The sequence below is a fragment of the Corvus cornix genome, chromosome 6 (genome assembly GCF_000738735.6).
Source record: "Corvus cornix cornix isolate S_Up_H32 chromosome 6, ASM73873v5, whole genome shotgun sequence".
Classification (NCBI taxonomy): Eukaryota; Metazoa; Chordata; class Aves; order Passeriformes; family Corvidae; genus Corvus; species Corvus cornix.
The window spans coordinates 20,655,847-20,680,707 of record NC_046336.1 but is presented as its reverse complement, the minus strand read 5'-3'; the positions used below and the strand labels follow the sequence as shown (position 1 = coordinate 20,680,707).

Below are 24,861 nucleotides of genomic sequence, written 5' to 3'. Positions count from 1 at the left end.
CTACAAAGTCAACAAAAAGGGACCATCAGAAGTGTTGAACTAATATCCTTGCAGCCTACGTAAGCAGTAAGGGTCACAAGACACATTTGTGTCTGCTTGCCGCTCTGCGGCTTTCAAGCACAGACTTGTGAGATGAGTAGTGAACCTTTACTTTACAATTTCCCAAATTTCAGGCAACATTATAAAAAACAGAGCCCGTCTAGAATGCACTAGTACATAATACATAGAGATGATAGAATATTAAGAGCATCTTTGAACAGTCTTGGGATTACAATCTTGGAAGTAAATCAGACTAAGTACAACTAAATTAAGCTTCATGGTCCAGTCACAAACAGGATAGCAATGTTTTCAAAGAGGTACAGGAAAAGTTCTCCACCTAAGTGGAAGAGATTTCTCAGCTACTCTGTGCCTGTAAGACTTGGAACATATGAAGTACTGGACCACAACCACCAAGCTCTAGAAGAAAACTAAATACTTAACATAAAAACGCAACTGAAATAGCTAACATAAATTTAAACATACAAAAGAAAGAGAGGCAACACACAAGCACTTAAAACAATTGAAGTATTTACCTTTAAACATCCATACCAAAATGGGTCAAAGGTAGGGGAGAGAGGATTTGGAATAAAAGAGCGCAACTAAATTGAACAGCATGAGAAACTTCCATTGCAAAGGCTCACAGATGAACTTCTGGAGCAGCTCTGAAGCTCCATCCTACAGCAAAAGAAAGATTAACGACACATATGCTGAGAGTAGACCATCCACTAATGCACATTAGATAAAAGAAGAACCTCACTCAAGATGCCCTCTTTCAGGCCTGTATTCAGGTACTTACAATTAGGGATTAATTTCCCTTCAAAAGATCATCAATCTCTCAGTTGCAGATGATCTCTTCAAATCACACAGCTGGTCTCAGTGGCATTCAAGTGAACAGATGCACACATCACAGACTGCTTCAGCTCAACTGGAGCTCCTGGGTGTTCTTATGGCAGTCCAGCAGACACAAGAACTGAGCAGACACCAAGAACAGGCACCACTTTCTTGCCCCAAATACCACACAAGGGAAGAAAACCAACAGGCAAGCCGAGGGGGGAAGACCCTGAAGCTGAACCAAGACCCTCCTACATCAGAACCTGGCAGTTGAATGGACACCGGGAGCTGCATCTGCACCCAGTCACAGTCTAGCTTGACCATATGCAGAGTGAAGCATCTGAAAACCAGACGACAGGATGCAATATTCAAATACTGACAGCTGTCTTCAATTAGCTGTCTTCAATTCCCCTGCTTCAGATTAATAATTCCATGCCATTTTATACAAAGGGAAAAACCCACAACGTTCCTCGTAAAAAAACCCAAGCAAACCACAGTATTGCTAAAAAATAGAAGTTTTTCTTTTACAGGTTAAGCAAACTAATGTGAAGTTACAGGTTCCTGATTCCCCAACTATTTGAGCATCATCAATCTTAAGAAAAGTGACTCCTTTAACTGAAATACTTGTTGTACCAAGTTATAATAAAGTTTCAGCTATTTGTTTCTCAGATATTATCCACTCCAATTCCCTGCAAAACACGTCAGCATTCACAAAGCCAGCTGCAACAACAAATGGAGAACAACAGCCTTTGGTGGTACTCACCTGTGTGAGTTTTTCACACACTGTGACAGATCAAGAGGGTTAGACAAGACAAGAATAGGGATCGAGTGATGGAGATAGGATGCTACAAATGGTGCTGATTTACTGTTAATCAAGTTTGCTCAGAACACAGACTAGAGGGAATGTTCTGACCTGAGGGCTCCCTTGGTTTTGTTTTCTCTGAATGTTTCTGTACTTTTAAAATATTCGCATACTCATGACAAGCAAGCTCAACTAAACAAATGATCTAGCAAAAGCAGCAAGGACAGGACACTGTAATGCAACTCTCAAGTATTTCAGGCAATTAGTCACAGGAAAAACTCTAAAAATACAGTTTTCTCCAAGAGGCATGTATGGCAGGATGATATTCTCATCATGGAATGAAAGTATTTATACACATACACACACACACTTTTTTTAATAACCAAAAACATATTCCTAGAGAGAACTAAGTGATCAACAAATTAGCAAAATGTTCCAGAGAACAAAGTAGGATTCAGTTTGAATCACAGATACATTAATTTGTTCACAAAAAAACCCCCGAAAATGAACCAAAAAAAAAAAAAAAAAAATCAAAACAAAACCAAACTCCACCAAAAAAAACCCAACAACAAACCACAAAAAAACCCCAAACCAACGAAACCACTATCAGGATTATTTGGTTTTATTTTTCTATCCATGCAATTCACTCATTAAATTTGCACATTACGCTTCTTACTGCCTGTAAATAGTGCAGAACCCCCAAGTAAAAATTTGGGGTTTTTTTTAAATTTAGGAACAAATCTGCTACTCTTATTTGCTTTTATCTTCCTCCTTCTCCATTGCTACTACCCCCGTAAGCTTACTAACAGTACTAAAACCCTAATGGGATCTGTGTTTACAAGACGTTCTCATACCTCTTATTTCCTCAGCGAGAGTTATGCAACTCTATCTGATCACATAAACATTTTGCAGCAGTGAAATGACACTGAAAATTATGCCAATGAGTTGCAAATGCAGAGATATAAGACCAAATTGAAAGCAAAAAAGAATTTGGAGGAGGCCTGCATCAGTCCTAAGCCACACAATGACATTTTTATGTACAAAGCAGTTGAAAAGATGAATAAGCAACATAATTTTTTCATTAGCATTTACTGGATAAGACTGATGAGATTCATAGCCACAAACCATTAAAAATACAGATCCCAGATGGGCAGATTACAGTCCAGAGTTGGAAACTTCACACTTAACTGACAAACTGCAGCAACTATTACTACACAAATTCCATTACAGCCATCACAACATTTTAAGAATGGCACTTCTTTTTAACCTAATGCAAAAAGGGTCATTTTATCACAGGAGGGTGTCCAATTCACCAACAAAGTCTGTGCCACCTGCAGCAAAAGCCATAGCAAATTTCATCTGAATTCAATTTCTGAAAACTGCTTAACACTACATCACAAACAGCTCATATGTGTAAGTCTAAATATTTCACGGCTCAAATTATCTTTTGGCTGCTGGATTTTGATTTTCCTTCAAAATAAGAGAAGTGTATTATTTGGCTGATGGCATATACGTATCTCCTGGCATAATGACTTCCTCCAAGAATAAGATAGTTTAGGAAGCTATAATTAGTTCCTTCTATAAGGCAGGCCTTAATATACATTAAAATATCAGAAAAACAACACTTGTATTTTATTTGCACACAAGCCCTGTAGAATTGCAGAATACAACTGACTGCAGATTTAGAAGGGGTGAGTGGGTGGGGGGTTTTTTCAAGTGTCAGTAGTTTTAAACCTGTTAAGGCTTGCAGTTCCCTTTCTGCACATTTCTGACAAACCCATTTCATGACGGTTTTCTACATTCACTCTCTGGATTCCTACAGAGCTAAAAAAACCCCACAACTGAAAACCAACTGACTTAACTTCGCTCTCCTGTGGAGAAATGGCATCACCACTGTGCTATCATCAATCATAGAGACTGCACCTCAAAACAGTTTTTGCTAATGAACCTGAGCACCTAACACAGAAAGAATCCCACACTCAGCACAACTCCTGCTGTTTCAATATTAGACTGAGTTTAAATTATTTTACCTTTATCTTATTATTTTTAAAGTTACATCTTTAAGCGTTCCATTGTCATGCCAACTCCTAACACTTTCATGAGACGAAACAAGCTCTAAAAAAAGAAAGCTGGTGAGGTTTTATAACGGTAAGCGATAACTGACCAGAGAACTAAAACTCAGATGATGCACGATGTGTGTTTAATGTCCAAGATTTCTAGCACATTAAGAATTTAAAGAGGTGCACATCTGAAAACTTCTTCTGCACTCTGAAGGTCAGCTGGCTGAAGAACAGATTTCCCTTCTTCTCTTACAAGAGCTCTCTTCCTTATGTCCTTAAAGCATCATAGCTACAACATTCAGACTGTATTAGAAACCAGATCTCTACAAAGAAAACCACTTCAAAAACATCTTCAGAACAACAGTTCAAGGAAAATGTAGAAAGCTACAAGTTACATTTGCTAACAAAGAATATGTTTGATGAGGGAGGGGAAAAATCCATTATTTGGTTTCGTGACTTCAGGACAGAAACACCAGCACATTCCTCCATCACTACCTTGAAGTCCTAAGATCCTACTCACCTATGTTCTGCCTAATGGTTCAAGATCTTGTTGCACATGCGTACAACGCACGCACAGAAAACATCTGCTCTGAGAAAATGTAAGGACCTCTTCAAACACAACTCAAATCTAGATCAGAAAGGAGTTTTTTTCCATTTAACTCTATTGCTAATCCTATGCAATAACTGTGAAAATCTGCACAAGGCTGTGTTGATGAAACTGGAATATTCTGTGGCTTTTTTTTCAACTCTCACCTCCTCTAACATGACTTGAGATCCCAAAACTGTGATACCAGTATTAGTCAGGTAATGCAGCATTCAAAACTTGACAACCTCCTCTGGAAATCCAGACAAGAAAATTCTTAATTCAAACCTTTCCACTTCCTTCCCTAAAAAAAATTAATTCATTTCATAAAAAGAGCAGCCTGGGCAAGCAACCGACAGCTGTTAGAAATCCTAAAATAAACAGCAGATTTTTGTAAAGCAAGACAGACAGTGCTACAAAATACTGCATTCATGCCAGTGCTGGCCAAGGTTTCATGACAAATAGGGCAGCTTGCATTCAAAATAACTCTACAGCTGATGAAGCAGATTAGCTTCAGGCAAGTCATTTCCCCTGCACTGTTACTCCTTGCTCTCTCACCCCATGCAGAAAGCATTCTGCACAACCAGGATTGTGCACTCAGAACAGACATCAAACAGCTCCTGCCTCCTGAATGCAAGGCTCAGTATTACCAGTTATTCCCACTCCTGCCCCACACAAGCTGTTTTAAAAGCTCAGAATTCAAAATTATCTCCAGTGGCCTATGACAAAAAAAAGCAACAAAGACCAACAGGGACCAAATATTTTTCTGAATGTAGATGATGGAACACAAATAAATCAAAAGTCTGACTTTACCACAGCTGAGAATCAATCTCTATCAAGAAGCATTGATATGTTTTCAGACACAAAAGGAAGTCATACAAAACACCACGCAACTTTACTATTTCTTGTGCTGCTCTCTACCATTAGTAACCATCCTTAAGTATAACACGCGAAATTAATCTCTAACCAGTTTTTCTCGTGTGTCTAAATAAATCCCAGAACAGTATTACTTGGCCTCCAAACAAATGCACTGGCAAACACTAAAGAGCTGCACTTACTGAATGTATCAGCATGACATGAGGCCAATGTTTGGCAGGCTGATGGGAAAGTTATTGTCTGAAAGGAATAGATAAAGGATCAGGCAGGGCAGTCTCACCTCTAGAGTTAAAAAAAAAAATTAAACATCTATCAGGAACTAAAAGAAGGTATCACCTCTTAATATCACCAACTGGAAACCATTAGAGGTTTAAATATTTCATAAATGCAAGTCAAAAGAAGTTAGATACCTAAATGCTTTTTAAAAAAATCTTACCTGACTCCTTTCTCTCTCCTCTGGTTCTGTAAAAATCTCCCCAAATCTAACCTCAGGTCTATGGCTTTATGGAAAGTTACACAGCTCAGTCAGCAACATCCTTCAATTCCAGGTTCTCTCACCACACGTGCAGCAGAGCAGTCCCCAGCTAGCCTGAACCCCACTACCAAACACAGACTTCCAAAGGTGGCAGTACCTAGCCTGCCTTAAGCTCTCAGCCCCCAGTAATTACATTTTCTCTTACTCAAGGTAAAGCATCCATCTGATCATTTGTTAATAACCTACAGCTGAAGAAAGTCCCTCTTCTAACGAGATAAACTCCTTTCCATTTTCCTCACATTACCTGCAGGGAGAACAAAATGGGCAAAACAAAACTGGGTACAAAGGCACATATGAAGCAAGCAGGCATCTGCAGAATGTTTACAGAGGAGGGGTTAGTTACAAGCATGTCTATTATTTTCAGTGCACAAAAATAATACCAAAAGCATCCCTGGAAAACTGTGAAGCACTGATTAACTGCAGCCCATTGCACGAATTTGAATAGGCAAATGAATAATATCTCCCAAGATTTCTCCAACATCACAAGACTGAAGCAAAGTCAACCATCTTCTGAAAATGTCCACAGAACACAGTTCCTGCTCACTACTGGACAGGCAAAACTAACTCCCTGTCCTTGGGAATGATAAGCAGCTTAGCTGACCCCATGCACCACTGCTTTAAATGCAAGCAAGTATTCAATGAAACTTTTAGACATTCTGGGTCAAATACAACTACACCTTCTCTGCAAGACATGCATAAAAGGCCTAAGTTACAAATATTTTCACCTGGAGCTCTGGTAAACAAATTTACCAGCTATATTTCTTTTTCCCTCCCATCTCAGCATTCGCTGACCTAAATATGAGGTAAGAAATGGAATTACATGCAATATGCAACAGAACTGTGAAGAGCTCAGGAGAATTACTAAATTATGCCCTATAGACTTCACAAATGAACTAGCTTCTCAGAAAAAATGGTGATTTCATTTGTACACCTACTAATTACATATTACCTGCAGGACTACCATGAAGCTTAAATGTCAAACCCTTACCAAGTATTTTTACATCAGCAATCATTCCCTAAAAGCATGGAACTTGGGCACTCAAGCCATGATCAAGCTATTTAATTAGCCTCTAACACGGATTAACAAGACTTCATGTTGGTACACTCTCCAAAGGATGAGACAGATGTGATTTTACCACATAAGAATACCAGTATAGAGATACTAAAAAGAAAATAAAAATACTAAAGAATAAGTCTCAAGAATCACAACTGGTGATACACAAAGTCAGGCAAATACGAGCATATATGGAGAACAGTAAACCTGAAACAAGACATGGACAGGTTCCATAAGGCCATAAAATACCCAATATTCACAGGTTCAGAAATTTCTCTGTACTTCAACAAAGAATCTTGTTTTGTCACACACATTGACAAGATGCCATCAAGAATGGCTCTAATGCACATAGGCATTATTTTAATGAATATCTCTAAGAAACAGTCTAGATGGTATCTTGACTACTTTTATTTTAAGGTTGACTCACTTTTTCTTTCGTTCTGACTGGGGAGACATGCTCAAAGCAGCATCTTTAGAGATCTCAAGTCTAACGAACAGAAAAGCCACAATTAACTTTTTCGAATAGTTTATCTGCATGGGCATTGGGGGGGAGGAACAATATTAATTGCATTTTAAAATTGCATTGGTGTTTTCATGTTCAGGTGTCCATCAATGAATTATTCATGCTTACCAGTATTTCTGCATAGCAAAGAGTGATGACGATCTGCTTAAATTTTTCATCTTTGAACAGAGGAAGAAGCCAGAATCAGTGGCCCAGGTGTTCACCTGCCCACTGCTGCAATAAGTCACCACGTAAATGTCTTAATTTGGGAGAAAAAAGTACCCCTGGATGCCTCCCTGTAAAGACTCACTGCTTGCAGGCAAATTCTGGGTAATATTTCTTTTATCACGCTACCTATTTCTATTTTTGTAAAAAAAGGTGGACTTCTTTTTTTACATTGTTTTTGGTCTCTGATGTCCCTTTTGTTCATTTTCTCAACTATATTCTCCCTTCCAGCACCCAGCTTTTCTCCCACAAAGGGGCAGGATTTCTTCTGAGCACAGATATTCTTCTTCCTCACTCCATCTTATCAATTTATCCTTTCCATTTCTTTTACATGACAATTTTTATCCCAGAAAAAGAAAAAGAAGCTTGAAAGCCCTACTATATGTCTCACAATCACAAGATAAACCTAGCAGACAAAAGAAAGGCAAAAAAAGTCACTTAGACATCAAGAAGTAATACTCAGGTCGCCCTGCTTGCAGCAGCTGAATGAGAATGTTAAGATTTTGATTAAAGACACTACTCCTGCAATCTTTTCAGGTTTCCTCCTATAGAAAGAGAATGTCTTACCTTCCAATTTTTTTCCTCACACCAGCAGAGATTTAGGTAAATATAGAAAAATCAACACACAGCTTTTTCCAGCTTAAACACGTTCAGCTTCTGTCTAATTGATACTGGTAAATACTGACATCTTCATTTTTCTTAATTTTTTTTTGTTCCAGCAATCTAGAAACACTAATAGTGATTCATCACAGAAGGCATTTTTTATTAAAACCAGGTACTTTTCACAGCATCACTTTTCTCAAAATACACAATTCCAGAAGAATTTAATTAATAGGTATATTGCAACCTGAGAGAGCTCCTTTGTCTCACTCTTTTCAAAAACAGTATGTTTCCAGCTGTATGGAAGCAAATATAGATGAACTAAAAATAATCAAAACAGCAAAGTTTCCACAAATCTTGCTGATAATGCTTAAAGCACGTGAAGAAATGTGCTCAAAGACATCACTTTAAGTCCTTTCTGTTAAAAATGCTACACAACTACCCACAGCCTTGCCAGAAATAAAGAAACAAAGAAGAAAAGATGCATCAAAGAACACACAAACTATGAGAAGAATGAGAATCATCTGATTGGTAACCTTACACTTACTGCTTGAGACTACACAGCTTCAAAGGAGGCAATTTAGAAATGTGTGATATAGTATTTTGAAATTTGAATCAGTATTTCAAGTATTTTGTTCATTACACACCACTGCTCTTTAATGTTAAAAAAAATAAAATTCTAAATGTAATATTTTAGCTAGCTGACACATATGTGCTTTGAATTTTACATTTGGAGGGTTTAGAAGGATGTTACAAAACAGAAGGAGGAAGGAAAGGGCTTAATACAGATAAAGTACATTAAAATAAAGTTGAAAATACTTATAGCTGTGACACTATTTTATATTAGTCTTTTAACTACTTTACAGTCTTACACTTAGATAGCTGATACATAAAGTTGTTGGTCTAAAAGCAATGAAATTTTAAAGACATTATTCAACTTTAAGAACTAAAGAATAAATAGGTTTTGACTTTCGTAAATGTTTCTTACTAAACAAACAAAAGCTTGCAAATCAATTATCGATAGTCTAAATAGACAAATATTTACTCCAGAAGTTCATTAAAGTATGCAAACATCTTTTGAAACAGTACATTCCTTTTTTTCCTCTGGAACAAAGTACTGTATATTACCTAGGACACAAAATATTTAAGAGGAGATGCTCTTTGCTCCCGGTTTATAACTGGCATAAGAGACACTCTTCAAATCACTGATGTCCTTTTCTGTTCCCTCAAAGGTATTGCTGGGGAAGGAAGAGAAGAGGGTTTTGTGTGTTTGTTCAAGAGACTGCAAAACAGAGATTGACTTCAGAGAGGGGAAAAAAGAGGCCTGGCCACAAGTCAACACGTGAGTTTTACTCCCACAACTCATATACTGAATGATTTTTACTTTGGGTATATTAATACCTCTAAACAGACTTTCATAAGTTTGATCAGTTGACTTCTCATTTCTTCCTTTCTCATTATAGAAATATAGACTGTACAAAAGGTGCTATTTTTCTGCATATAGGTTATGCTATGGATTGGTTGCTGTTCCTCAAACTGAAGTGAAACTCCAAAATTGTAGACTTGCATATTAAATCACACTTAACTGGTGGGTCTTCAAACATACAGATCACTTCACTACACCATGACTAGAAGCAACACCAAACCAGAGCAAGAGGAGCACAGATTGTACAAGAGCCCACCACAATTCATGAAGCCAGGAGTACACCTCCACCTATTGAACAAGCCTCCCTGGCTTCTTGAAACTTCCCATCACTTTGTGAACTCAGCAACTCAGGGAAAAAGAATCCCTAACAGGGAGATGGGGAGATAAAGAAAGGGATAGGAAACAAAGGCAGAGCACAATTCAGAGCCTAGGATCAAATCTGAACCCTTATCCTTGCTCCCCCAGAGGTAAACATGCCATTGAAAAGAATAACCCCAGAAGCTTCAGTAAGCCTGCACTGCAAACAGAGCCTCTGTGATCTCTGGTCATTCAGCAACACGGGGATCTCCACAAGGTGAACAGAAAGAGAAAATAAACACAAAAAGAAAAATCCATGGAAGCCAGGAAGAAAGATGAGTAGAAAGATGAGACAAAAGAAAATGAAACATTTCCCCATAGAAAGGCAAGACATTAAAACAGGCAAAGAATGCGAAAGACTTTTTGGGAGGGGAAAAGAAAACTAAAGGAAAAGGCCAAAAAACCATAGGAGAGATAAAACTGGAGTGGCAAATTAAAATCTCAGTAGTAAAGAATTATCTTTTCCTGATAGCTTCTTTATGTGGTTTCTTCAGTACTCTTTTCTGAAGAGAGGGATACACACATTCGATTATCTCAGAAAGGCACAGGAAAATGCAAATGAAGAGATCTATGAGTGAGGATCATAATCAGTTTGTCCTTCTTCCAAAAGACAGAGGTATTAATGCATTGTGAAACCACCTTTTTGTTTAGGAAAACTTACAGACAGCTTCTGAAGTCTGCATCCCAGGCCTGAAACTGTGCACTTAATCATGCCCATCAGTCTTGACAAACCACCGTCTATGAAGCTTCTCTGAACCCATGTCCCCTTTATACCTTGTATTTATTACAAGACAGTAAGTCCCTTCCTCAACCTGAAGTTTTGCTTCTGCTCCATAGCAAGTCAACATCATCACCAGCTATGGATTAGAGTACAAAACCAGGTGAAATTCATTTACTAAGGTGAGAAAATACAGAGAAACCTATCTTCTGCTAGCACCTAAGCCCTAACTTTCACGTTACTTTTACTCTTTGGAAAGCTGATCCCTGCTTATTTCACAACCATTTGTATCTTCTCATCAACATTTATATCTTTAGAATTCTGTTGCTTCTATAAAGAAACTCACTAGGGAGCCATATAACGCCTTTGCTCACCAGTTACTGTTTTAGCATTTTACTAATGAAGTTGGATATAATATAACAGATATATTTGAGCTAGAACAGATTTGTCATGTGTTGTATTAAATTAGAGAACACAACAAACAAGACATACTACACCTGTACCTCCCAGAAGTGTGAGTTTACTACATAATCTTCCCCTTAATAGCAGAGGCACAAATAAAGTAGGAAAAGAAAAAAATCAGTCATAATACACAGTAATGGCTGGTAACAAAACAGCAGCAAACTACAGTCTCCATCTCCAGCTTCACTAGGCTCAAAGAGTGGACACACTCTGGGATGATACCAGCATTCTTCTCTGAAAAGACCAAGAGTCTGAAGAGCACAGTGTTAATTTAAAAGAGACTAAATATTCCTCCTGCTGTTTTCTCAAGTTACTGTTTGAACAAGGGTTAACTTTAATTTCTTAGTTACTAGCATTCCTGAGGAAGAAGCAGTGCTCTCTATGCCATTTATTCTTTTCCTGTATAAATTAATGAAAATCAGTCACTGTCATTTTACCAGTATAGACAATGCTCAGGCTTTGATCTCTAAACTGATCATATCTTCACCTCAGGCTCTGCATATTCTCTGCCAATGATTTTCTCTATACAGCTCATACTTTTGAGACACTGTGCCCAAAACTTCACATTGTGGGTGAAAGAATTTGAAACTTTATTTGAAAGAATAAAAACTGTCTGGGGCTGAATAATAAGAATATTTTCTAAGAGGGCACTACCTGCATCAATTCTTAGTCAGGTCTGACGGGGTTTTGCAATACAGTATACAATAGTTCAAGCTTACAGTAAAGGAAAGAAAAAAAGTCAAGTTTGCCCACTAGCTGCCTACTGAAAACAGATTCAACACAACTCATCAGCACACTTCCAACCAAATCCACTGTGAATGAATAAATATAAAATGAATAAATATATTGTGAAAGCATTACTTAACAATCCTACAGTATTAATGGCAGCTTCTTATGTGTTTGGTAAATATTTATGCTTCAGAAGCTGCGAAACAAAGAACTAAGGGTGGGAAAGAGCTTAGCAGCTTTCAGGAAGAAACAAAGCCACAGTGGGTTTGAAGAGATAATGAGTGTACTTTAACATTTATTCTTTAAAATTCTATCACAAAAATACTTATGTGAAGATAACAGATAATAAAACGTTTGCAGAGAGACTACACTTACTCCAATTACCAATGAAAAACACAACTGCTTTAAAAAACGAGAAGGGCATGAGAGGATCATAATGGTTCCTGGGAAAAAAAAGACTGCCCAGAAAAGCAGAGAAAAGGCAAGTGGGTGCATTCGTTAGTAGATGGGTAACAAAGTGGTGGACTGTAATGTGATATGTAAGAAAAAGAGTTGGAGTTATAAACCAACTCTAAGAACCAGATAGTTCTGAACACACTGCAAGGACACTGTATTTCAAAACATCCATTCACCTTAACTTCAGAGCAGAATCCTCTGCTTGAGCACTGAAAGCCTCTAATCAATGATGTATACAGGTAATGAATGGCCAAATACCAGTTAGAAGCATTACACCACTCAAAATTAAAAACACAAGGGGTAAAGCAAGCAATCAAGGCAGTCTAACAAGAGAACAAGGCATTCCTAAAACAAACATTCCAAATCATGACAGGACTCCCGGTACTCCCAAAACTGACATGTTTCCTCCAGGATTTCAGTGCAGGTGACTCAGTGGAGATGGGAGAGCAGTTTCAAAATCTAAGGGCATCTATGAAGTGGACACAATGCATTCCTTCTTCACATTAACAATTCTATGTTTAAGGAGAAAATTCCTTTCTAGAGTGTAATATAGGAAGACTATAAGAAGACTTTACCACAACAGAAATTAAATGAGAGAAAAAAAATAGCAATTACAATTCTATTTTTCTGATGTAGCTACTCAAGATACCTGGTTTTATAAAGAAATCAGTTCCAATGATTATATTAGAGAAACTCAAACATTTCTCTCCCTCTTCCATCATTTTTTTAGCAAACCAATGGGGTGGTTCACAAACAAGTGAATAACTCATCTTTTTGGCAATCCTCTGCAGTGAATACTCTGTGTATTTGCAACAAGCTGTCCCAAGCCTTATTGTTAAATTTCCAGTAAGCATGACAGTAATATTAAAAATACCCAAGAAGAAAATAAAAACTTGCAAAAAGTAAGAAAGCCGTAACTGGTGTGTGTGCAGGTTGTTTGTTTGTTTAAGAGCCAGAGAACAGCACTTCCATCAGTCTCAGGGGGATTCTCTTTGAACCAACTAATGAAGAACTAGACACTTAGAAGGCCAAATTGAAAACAATTGAAAAAGCTAGAAATTCTTTCTATTACATAACTTGTCTGGCTAATTCCACACCAAAACACAGGCTGAGCTCCAAACTGAAGGAAAAGACTAACAGAATATAGTACCTCTTGTTTTCTCTTAGCACTTAACAGAAGAACCTAGTGTCTAACCTCATTTTTTGTTTGCACAGGTAACAGGACACAACAAAATGGCAAACTGTGGGAATAAAAACACACAGCTCAATTTTGAATTACCACATTTGAAATTACTCACTACAAGCTACCACCTCAGGACCCAGCAAGTTCTGAATACAAACTGTGTTTTCTGACTTAAAAACACTGTCAAGAAGAGGTATTAAAAATAATAAAATTGGTACAGGAGTTCTGAAATCCAAGGAGATTTGAGACAATGACAGATCTCAATCAGACCAGACTTACTGGCAACACACTGTGTACAGTAAAGTACCTGCAAGTGTTCCATAATGGTAGTATCGTATGATTTCATAGTGTGAATAAATAATTATTTAGGCCACAAATCCACATTCACATTCTTCTCAAAATAACTCTGACCAGAGCCTGGGAATTTCCAGCAAGGGCCTTAAAGGAGGCAACAGTATCCTTTCAAAATGTCCCTCCTGTTTTAAGTAAGACTCTCATACAAAGGAATGAGGTGTCTCTACAAATAAAGCCTGAAATATATGAACCAAGGCCAAGCAATAAAAGCCTTGCCTATGCAAGTCTGCAGAACCCAGAACAGCATCTCACTATGGCGTAAATAATTACAATTATCACAAAAATGTTAGCTATTGTTGTGATATGTTAGCTCTGTTTTACACATCAGAAAAGAGCCTGAAGATTGCAAATACACACAATCTACTGAAGTAGCTTTTCCTTTTAATGCAACAAGTGGATGACAGCAGAGAGAGCAACTGCTGCTTGATTTAATTCGGTCAGGAGAGCTCAAGGAACTAGGTCAAGACCCAGAAGAACATGCACTCATACACTGAACCAGTGGAGAAAAGTTGGCTAAAAGCATCTCAAAATTGAAAAAAATAATCACCTCTGCAAACATCAGTCTGACTTGCAGAGCCATACAAACCAATCCCATACACCTCTGCCGAACTAGAGATGTCTTTATTTCCACACCAGTATGTAAACAAAATACTACATATATATATATATATATGTATATGTGTATATACGCTTTGCCCTATGCACAATGCTTATTTCTACATTTCAGGATTCACAGCTTTTAAAAATGCCAACACAGTTCCCCTTCTTTACAGTAGCAGAATTTAAAACTTCATCTGCTCTGGAAAGCCTATGGTTAATGCAAAGTGTACTTTCTGGTACTAAACCAGTGAAAACTGAACACTTGTCCATAGCACAACATGGCCAGATTCCAACTCAATTCAATATAAATTGCATTCTCCGATCATGTAAGGCCAATATTCAGAAGAAAATAAAGTTTTGCAGTTCCAGGTAGGGAGATATCAATGAGGCAGGTGATGGTTACAAAGATCAGCAATAACAGGAAAAGTACTGACACTGGTCTGAAGAAACAGGTGATAAAAGGAAAAGTAGAAAGAGCTTGTGTAATTTCTGTTAACTATGTATCTGGCTCTGCTTAGTGCAAACATCACCTGAATTCCAGGTTCACAATGCAGTAGAATATCAAGTTTTGTTAAAAAGAAAAAAAAAAAAATCAAGCAAAGAGCTAATAAGTATATGTTAATCACAAATAGAAATTACTATCAGCAGAAAGGAAATAAAACAACTCTTGAAGCAGGCACACTGTTGTTGGCCGACTTCTTTGTGACAGTGTTAAGGCCCTCTTGCTACACTATTCCAAAAGAAAGAGCTAATTTAAAAGAAAAACGAAAAATGCCAAGAATCAGACAAGGAAAATGGACTGTTCTATACAATGACGGCTTACATGGCTTTACACGAGTAGCTTTATAGAAGTTACAAAAACCTCTATGAAATCTTAGTGTACTTCGATCACAGCATGTGGGGAACCTATACAGTTATTCCCAGCCAAGTCTGCAGTTTGTTTATAGAAAACGGTTTTCAGATTTCCAAGAGCAATCCCACAAAATCTACTCAGAAGAGCAGCACCACAATACCACGAGTGCATGCAGATGAAAACTCACCTGAAAGACAGCTCTGTCTTAAGAACGCCAGTGAACTTACAGTTTCAATCTTTGGTCAAACATTATCCCGACAATGAATCCTACATAGGAATTCTCTCTGCTGCTCTGACTTTCCCTCTGCAGACCTCCTCACCTACCATCCCCCTTGCCCCACAACTTCCACGAATCCAAAGAGCATCCCAACGAAACCGGGTGACCTCACCTTTCATTTTGACAGTGGGGGAATTGGGTCCAGCCGATTGCTTCCTCCATCCTCTCCAGTTCTGGCAAAGGCTCTCTGCCTCCGAGATGAAGGAACAAAGAGAGTCTTCTTCAAAGCGATCGGAGTCTTCAAATGAAAACCTCTCCCCGTCCTCCCACTCTGCGAACATGAGTTCCATCACATCCGACAGGCGACGTGGGGGAAAAGAAGAAAGACAGGAACAGCACTGCTCACTTTTAACAGGCGAATGGACTTGAGGGCTCTTGCAATACTTAAAATCTCGGGTTTGATTTGATCCCCATACTACAGTACCAGGAAAAAACAAAGTCAGCGCTGCCTGAGGTGGGAGAAGCAGGAAATAACTAAGGGGCAGCTCGTAAAAATTCCATGGGGGGAAAAAAAAAGTTCTTTAAAAAGTTAAAAAATGCTTATGTCCACAGAATGTACTTGAGGCGGAGGGGGCCGGTTAGTCCATGAGAGCTGCCTCCAGGCGGGACAGGCGCCTGCCGGGCACACGGAGGGTCCGAAGGCTCCCGGCACTGCAGGACGAGGGAAGGGGCCGGCTTCCTCCACCGGGGCTCCCGCGGGGGGACCGCCGGTGTCTGTGCGCAGGGCCGGGTCTCCCTGAGGTTGTGCTTGTCTCACTCCCGGCGCAGGAACCGAGGGGAGAGCGGGCAGGGGCACCGGCGGGGGCTGGGGAGGAACAACTTCCCTCCCGCTCGCGGGGGCTTAAAAACGGCCCGGTGAGGCCGGAGGGCCAGCGGAGGGGCGGCGCGACCTCCCGGCTGCTCGTCACGGGCACCGGCACTAGCAGCGGCGCGGGTGGGCAGGCAGGCGGCGGCTCCGGCCTCACGGGGGCGCGGGCGGCGGCCGGCGGGGAGCGCCCGGCGCTGGTCAGGCGGGCAGAGCGGGGGCAGCCCGTCGCCGCTTCGGTCGCAGTGGCCCCGCGGTGTCTCTATGAGCCCATGACCGGCGGGCCCCGCTGGACGCCCCCGAGCCCGGCGCGGCCCCGGCGGTTCGCGGCCCCGGCGGGTCCCGTCCCTGCCCGGCGCGGGCACCAAGATGGCTCCGCGCTTCCCAGCTTCACCTGCGACACCCCCCGCCAGCTGAGCGCCGCTTCCGCCGCCGCGCTTCCGGCTTCCGCCGCGCGGGGCATGCCGGGCGGGGCTGCCGGTCCCAGCCCGGCACCGGGAATGCGGGAGAAGGAGCCCCGGTGTCCCCAGGGATGGGCCGCCGAGCTCGGCTGGCGCCTGCCTGCCGCTGCACACCCAGCGGCTCGCTTGGAGCGCCTGTAATAAAACAAAAGTCTGTGTATTGTGCCCGCCCGCACCGCCAAAGGCAGCGGGAGAGCGCTAGCTGTGCTAAAATCCGGGGGTTACCCCGGAACGCACCGAAGATGAGTTGCATGAGGTAGAAATCACTCAGCTGTCATCATCTGATTGGAAATGAAAAAATATATGAGTTCTCAGTAACATTTTCTATTAGAAGAAAAACAAACAGCAGGAAAGGAGACCGAGGGGGGAAAAGGAAGTGAAGTGAGGGGACCGCGGCTCGATAAGTCCTGTTCAAGTGCAGGGACTGCTTTCCTCCGGCCGAGAAATCCCCTCGCTCTCTCAACAGGGGCCGAAGGGAAGGAGGGGTCTGAGGAGCTGCTCGCGTCTGAACAACCCCAAAATTCAAAGAGAGGAAATAACTCACGTGCCAGGTCCATGAGGAATTGCATAGGTTAGGTAAGGTCTTCCTATCCTGCCCACTCTAAAAGCAGCAGATGTGAGGTTCTTTTTTTTTTTTTTTTTTTTTTTTTTTTTTTTTTTTTTTTCTGTAATTCTCTTTCTTGGCGATCTAGTTCATTGCTTCATTGTGAGAGTTGAGTAGTAAAATACCAAAGAGTAAGTTCTCTCTTTAAGCTGAGTACGTCAGCCAAACAGCTGGACCTACACCTCCCTCCCCGTGTTTGTACAGAGAGGAAAAGTAGATGACGGGGAGGGGAAAAAAGCTAGGGAAAAAAGAATGACATACTAAGAAATGGTAAATGTAGAGCTGAGAGAATCTGAAATGCATCTGGGAACACTCACTATCTCCCTCGTCATACTATAGTCCTTGATCCAAAAAAATTCTATTAATTGGTGAGTCCTCATAGAGGGTCCTAAGTGATGCACCTTGGATCTTAAAGGAAACTTCCTACATGGTTTGTCCTTACAAAGGTAATGCTTCCCCGTTTAAGATTTTGAACACGAAGGTGCATTACTGCAGCATTCATCAGCTATAAAAGCTATGGTTACTTGTTGAAATGTCAGATCCTTCAGTGCTACCAAGCCAGACATCCCACAGGTGCACGGGCAGGGAGGCAAGACACCGGGTGAGCCAGCTACAAGGCAATGTGCTGCAGCACAGCATGCCAAGTTCTGGCTCATGTGCTGCCTAATCCTACCCAAAAGTTGTCCTGTGCTGATGCCTGACCCGATCAAATCTGTACTGCCAAATAACCTGTTAGTGCACCACACCAGCAGTAATTCGGGAGAGAGACACACCTGCCTGATAATGGGAGCTCTGGTGGGTTACATCAATAGCACTCTGAGTCAAGGGCATTGCAGAGAATCCCTGCCACGTGAGAAAGCAAAGATCTGCAAAGGCATTGCAATACTTTGTGCAGTGTTGCATTAAAGAAGGATTTCACCTTAGGAAAGGTGTTTCCCTTGTGAGAAAAAGGTATTTAGAAGATTGTAGGAATTTCAAAGATGAAAATATACAGCTGAAATTTTGGAGAGCATTTTGATGGGGAAAAGGAGATTATTAAAAAAAAATAAAAAATAAATGTGTTGTGTCTGAGGAGTGAAAAGGTACCAGGTGAAATTCAGCACCCTGACTCAGATTGTCGCACTTGAAATGACAGAAGTGGGCAGGGAAACATGGTGATGCCATAAGGCTGCTGCTGCTCACCAATATCTTTTGACAACATTATGTGCAACACAGCACTGTTAGATTTTACCTAAATCCAGTAGAGAATACACATTACATCAAAAAGGGTAGAGGAGAGGAGGAATATTAGACAGTCCTAATTATAAGGGGGCTTCAGTACATTATGTTTGATTCCATTAAATTGTAACAATCCTCACTCCCTTTCCTCCTTCTTCCAGGTTTGGGATACCACAAGTTATGGAGATTTCCAAAGAAATCTTGCTTTCCCTTTCTTAAACATCACAGGCTGAAAGCATGGAAGAGGTGATGAAAAGAATGAGGCAAGCAAAGCAGAGTGCACATTTGCACTTTTATCTTAAAGTGCATTTCAAGACACTGTAAAAATGTGTCTTCTGGCTTGTGCAGACCAGGCCTGGGTGTGTTGTTGCCTTGGCCAACATGAGGGAGTGCCAGGTGTGAGTGCTTCACTTCTCCTTGTCCTCATGGCTTGGAAAGGCACACAGGTTCATAAACACTCATCCATTTTTTTTCCAGCCGGCTTATTGCATGAGACGGGCATGTATTTTCCCTTGTGGATCTTCCAACTGACAAAAACTAGGGACTGTAAAAAATAATATCTGACAATTTCAGCAGTGTTCTGCTAGGAAGAAAGAAATTCAGTAAGAAATCCTGCAGAAACTACAAGGTTGCCAATAAGATGTTTTCTTGCTTACAGGGATGTACTTTTCTTTTCCTTTCTCTCTTATTTCAGAAAAAGGAAATTGCTGTTCAGAATTCCTCTGCCTCCGTTGTAGACAATTTTAAGAATGCAGCATTCCATATGAGAGAGACACATATGAGTGCACACACATACCCTAAAGCAGAATTGCAACATTTACATTCGTTTCCTGTCTTAAGATCTCACTGGGGACTAAAAATCAGTGAGAGTCTGCACTGCACCCCAGAAGTGTCTGCTTTTCACTGGTGAGTCATGTGCTACTCTACAAGTCATATCCAGCATGGTTTTTATTTCTGATTGCGTGGAAAGTAAAACACATCCTTGCTATGGCTTGAATCTAATACAGACTCAATAACAAAATACAGCACTCTGGGGATTTTCACTGCTAGTGCAGTGGGACCCAGCTGTTCAGTTCCATTCTGACTCAACAAAGATTTCATTGTCTCTTTGCATGCGATAATGCACTCAGAAATGACAAGCAAAGGCAAATTCTTTAAAGTACACATATGGCTTTGTGTCTAAGTAATATATTGGATGTGCAGAATAATAGTTTCTTGTGCTCTGGAACTATGGCATTATGGCAGACTGCCAAATGTTCCCATTCCTCCTAGATGATCACTGTTTCATGCTATACTGATCACTTAATTAATAACTAGTAATAATTAATAACAGATATTAAATATCTACACAGACATAACAACCAGCCACCATTATTTATTTCAGAACACTAGGCCTGTACAAGAGATGGAGCAAAGAACTGCTTTAGCACAAAAGGGACAGCATACAGCTCATTGCTCCTTGCTCCTCTTCTTACTAGGCGAATGGCTGTGCAAGATGCATAGAGCTTTTCCAGACAATGCATACTAGGAAGCTGAAAGCAGAGCTGTCCTGAGGAATCACAAGCTAAATTTCCCCCATTTGGATCAAGCATTTTCCGGTGTTTGACTAATCCTTTCCACAGAAGAGTTTGAAATTATGTTGTCCAAGGTTCTGTCTCTGGGATCTTAAAGAATATGAACATGTGCCTGATTAAAGCCGTATTCAAAACTGAATTCACCATTTGTGAGATAAGTGACTGGTACGTACATACTTACATGGAAAATAGAGTCAGTAGGGGAACGTTTTGCAACAGCTGTTAAAATTACGGTTATACAGCAGGAGACAACAGTTATGGCTAAGACCTCATGTATGAACATAACTGCTACTCTTCAGAAAGATAAGATGGCATTTACAGATAATATTGCCTGCAAGGATTACTGAGCATATGTTGTCTGGCATTTTGTATTTCACAGGATACAAGTATATTTTCCTCTTCCTTTCACACTAACCTGCGGGAGCATTTGTTTTTTGGTTTTTTTTTCACACTTTCTTCTGCCATTACCAAAGCTGACAGTCTGGCAGGGTCTAATGTGCACTATACATTCACAGATAAGAGCACCAAGCTAAAGGGAACTGAAATGTTCTCCATTTTGCAGAGGGGAAAGAAAACAATTGTTACACTGCAAGTTCTCTTTTTTTGCAGTCAATATCACATTTGGACATTTCCTCAGCTATGTGAAAAGATTGTGAAGGCAGTGTAATATCTTTCTCCTTTGTCTAGAGAGCAGGTCAGATACATCATTTATGTAAACTCAGCAATTGATAACTCAGTTCGTCTAGAGAGTGTATTGCCCTAACTAGCAATGTTATACACTTGTTCCTTGTCCTTCCTAAGTACTACCAAGAAGCCTCTTTTGATGCAGGCAAAACATAGGTTCCTTGGCTCATTTTCAGTTCACCAAACAATAATCAAGGAAAATTGCTAAATGTGACATTCCTTCTCTAGCAATCTACAGTTTTAGAAATCAAAAATGGTAATTAAAAATAACAAGTGCTGCTGACCCTTAACACACCTTTTCTGCAGAAGACAGGCTTCTGTATTTGTTTTTGGAGGTACAGTTAGCTGGTAAGTAAAGGATAACTGTTAGGGAATATAGGAAGCCCACTTGTTCATGTCAAGGCCAACATACACTGCTCTGCAACATAGACAAGCAGATCCTAGCTAACTGAAGTAATGCTCTGCTGTATTTACATGCTTCTCACATCTTCAGGAGCCAAAGCCTTCCCCATGCTATTGAACCTGCTCCTTCAGATGAAACTGGCCATAGCAAAATTTGCACTATAGCTGCTTCTTAGCAGTAAAGTCTTTCAAAATATAAATAACAGGTACATTAGTACTTAAATATAGGGATAAAAGATTACTAAGAAAAGGTGATTCTAAAATGCAAGAACAACAGTGTACCATATTATGGACAGTAAAATGGTATGTATTCTCCACAGCCTTTCCCTAGAAAAATAATCTAACCATGGAGTTAGGGATATGAAGGGCTTTATTTTAAAAATTGAATTCATGCTACCTCTCATCAGATCCGAATGGGAAGTTCAATCGTCAATTAAGCTGTCAATCCAACATAAGGTTCTCTCTTACAAATAGTATGGTTGCTACAACCATGCAGCAATGTTCCATTTAAGAAAACACACCTTGACAAGTTTTGTGCTCGTGAGTGTGGGTAAGGGTCAGTGCTGTTCCAGTTACATGTTTAACTGGCCTCTTGTGTAAGAAAGAGGAGACGCTAACAAAGATATTATGCATTTCATGATGACTGAAAATTACCTGGACTGCTAGATACAGAGATAACACTTCAGTCACTTTTCTTTTTCTGTAATAAGTGAGGGGAAAAAAAAAAATTCCCTAGACCTACTGACTTGAGCAAGTAGGATTTATTGCAGAGTGCTCTGTAAAACAAACCAGTCAAGACTTAAAGTTATCTGAGTGCTTATTGGTAACAAGTGTTCACCTATTTCACCTGCAGATCCCATATCTCTGGTGTATTCAGGAGACAAGCTCCTTTACAAGACTTAGGGATTTCCAGATTAAATCAGTTGCTTCTATTTTCATCTCTCTTCTCTAGGCAGGTGACCAACCCTTAGCAGGTACTGACAGCTGGTTGTTTTGTGCACTGCCTCAAAGGCTACCAGCTTTTTTAGTCAGATCTTCATTTTCAGCCATATTCCTGCAAAATGCTGTGACAAGATCCTATAAAACTCACTATCCAAAACTTTAATGCATTTCCCAAGATATTTCACATGTCTTCTTGGGGGAAGGTAACTAGATTTGTGTAATTCTATCATCACATTTAGTGGTAAATCTAGCAAACTATATTTATTTAGGATGGTTAAATGTAATAGTAGTAGGAGTTTAGTGAGTAGTGGCACGTTCTTTGCTTATTTATTCAGGAATCTTGTGTGTGGACACTCCTGACTCTTCTAAACAGTGGCATCTGATTCAAATAGAATCAAATAGATGCATCACCCCTAAATGTCAACCATGGAGTTGCATCAGTTTAACCAAATTGTTAAACCCATGTACCTGCGAAGACAAGCCTTGCAGGAAAATAAAGATTTCTCAAGTGTAAATCAACGTAGCTGTGGCTTAAACATGTGGAGAGTTAAAAGGGTTTCTGTTGAGACTTCAGCATAATTGTGCTGAATAACAGAATCTGCTTCTTAGTTTTGCAAGAGGTAGCAAAATGGTAAACCTGAAGCAAAGGAGCTTTCCTCTGGTATGTTTGGTAACTGGTTCTAGAATCCCACAATCAGAGGTTATAATCCTGCTTTACCTCCAGCAAGTCTGTACGTGTGAGTGGGGAGGGGGGAAAAGAGTAAGGAACGAACCTTTAGAAGCACATTATCTTCTTTTCATACAGCTTTGGTTTAAGCAGAGCAGATTAGTTAAACTGCAAAGCCAAGGTTTGAAGTGGTTTTGTCCTGTTTCCAAGAAGAGAGTAATAGAAAAGAATAAATTTTTGCAGTGGTTTCAGCTGAATTGTCCACTTACATTGCCACACTCCCAGTCTCTGCAGTGAGGAGGGCGTGCTGTCCAGGCTGGCACATGGGCAAACAGGACAGCAACGCTGCTGCACGACCTCTCTCTCCTCTTGGAAACCCTTGGCAGCTACCTGCTGCTGGCTCCTGAGCCCCAGCGCTGCCAGGGGCTGGCAATCAAAACACTCTCAGCAAACACTTCCCAACAGGAATAACTTGCTGAAATTTTAATTCCTGCCAAAACATGAGCCCAGCCCTGAGTTCCACCTGTTCCCAGCTCACCCCTTAGAGCTGCAGCTGCCCTGATGCATGCATGAAGGCCACTGCAGATATAAAGGGATAGGAGAAACAAGGCCTTTTGCTTAGCTGACAGAGCAACACAGCTTCTTATTAGTAAAGCTGAGCCAAGGAAGTTGGTTCTTCCTTTCAGGTGACAGACTAGTTTTGAAAATCTGCAAAGAGAACAGTGCCTTTTATTTCTGGCAGAATGTGTGGGATTTGAAAAGCAGGGAGGAGAAGATCAAGTGGTGCACTGGGGTCTCACCAATTTGTCTGTCCTATGCCTGTCCTCCATCAGCACATCTTAAATCCAAAGGTTTTTCTGAACATAAATTACTCCAGGTGGACCCTCCACGTACTTAAAGATCCATTTTGCTGGCTCTACTTCCTCTTTTCACTTTTGCACATGAACAGAATTCCATAGAAACCTCCTACCAATGCTTGGAACCCCTTCTAGACAGGCCAGTTTAAGAGTAGCATGGGACCCAGCCCAGCAAACCGAGGCAATTTGAGCAGTATCCCGTCTTCCTCCACTAGAAAGAGGAAATTGTGCCCAAGTAAGAATTTTTTTAATGTCAGTGCTGATACCTGAATGCCCTTCTTCCTCTCTCCCAATGAATATGGTAGCTATCCTAGTTAGAAAATCACATGAAGAAAGCTCAGGTTTTTTTCCTCATTCATATTTCAGTTTCAAAATCCAAAGCTATCTTACAGCAGGCAATCTGAAACAAATAAGCTCATGCCATACACTCCTCCCAAGCCTTTTCACCACAAAAAGGCAGCAATCAAGTGCTTTAATACAAAACAATATTTGACAGACTTGTAGCATTAACCACAGCTTCAACTGTTTCTTTTCCAGATAGTGACTACAGAAGAGCACTGCAGAACTGATGGGATGAAACGGTGCCTGCTGACCCATGGAAGGCCAGATAAAATGCCCGACCTCTGCTTCCTAGTTTTGCACAAGCAAGAAGGGAAATGCAGGTAGGTGCAGAAAACCCCAAAGGCTGACATGAAGCGAGGAAACTGTTAACCACAAGCAGTCCTTTCTTCAGTGAGTGCATGTTGGTTCCCAACAACAGGCTGGAGTCAGTACATGCAAAAACTTACACACTATAATTCTTGGAGTCTGCAGGCATCAGCTACACCATCAGTCTAATCCTAAAGACTTGGAAAAGTCAGTGCAGATCTTGCAAGGAGCTGGACTATGTTTTAAGACAGACTTTTCTTACAGAAGTTCAGGTTTCAGCAGTGGGGCAGCATGGGTGGAGTATAACAGTGTTCTTGAACCAATGGCTCATTCAAACTGCATTTCTCTTATCCCACTTCCACTTTTCCAGAGGCTTTGACTCGTAAGAGTGATGACACATGAATCGGAGACTAAAAGGAGACTAAGTCATGCCGAACAAAATTTGTATAGAAAGATCACCTTTAACAACAAATTAGA

The 24,861-nt window shown here is 40.4% G+C and overlaps 1 protein-coding gene and 1 long non-coding RNA gene across 6 annotated transcripts in view; one reads left to right on the top strand and one right to left on the bottom strand.

The window, feature by feature from the left end:
* ZSWIM8 (zinc finger SWIM-type containing 8) overlaps window positions 1-16,499 on the bottom strand; it is a 56,644-nt gene extending 40,145 nt beyond the window's left edge. Inside the window, exon 1 of one of the 2 annotated variants that reach the window (XM_019292788.3) lies at window positions 15,635-16,499. In XM_019292788.3, coding sequence (XP_019148333.2) covers window positions 15,635-15,812 — 178 coding nt within the window. In that variant the 5' untranslated portion in view covers window positions 15,813-16,499. The remainder of the gene's footprint in view (window positions 1-15,634) is intronic. The other variant, XM_010412364.4, reaches the window with a different exon arrangement.
* Window positions 16,500-16,789: 290 nt separating this feature from the next.
* Window positions 16,790-24,861, top strand: part of LOC109146221 — a 33,241-nt gene continuing 25,169 nt past the window's right edge. For 3 of the 4 annotated variants that reach the window (XR_005602182.1, XR_002048139.3, XR_005602180.1), the window contains exons 1-2: window positions 16,790-17,364; window positions 24,274-24,398. This is a non-coding gene — a long non-coding RNA (uncharacterized LOC109146221). Of the gene's footprint in view, window positions 17,365-19,304; window positions 19,517-24,273; window positions 24,399-24,861 lie in introns of all 4 variants that reach the window. The other variant, XR_005602181.1, reaches the window with a different exon arrangement.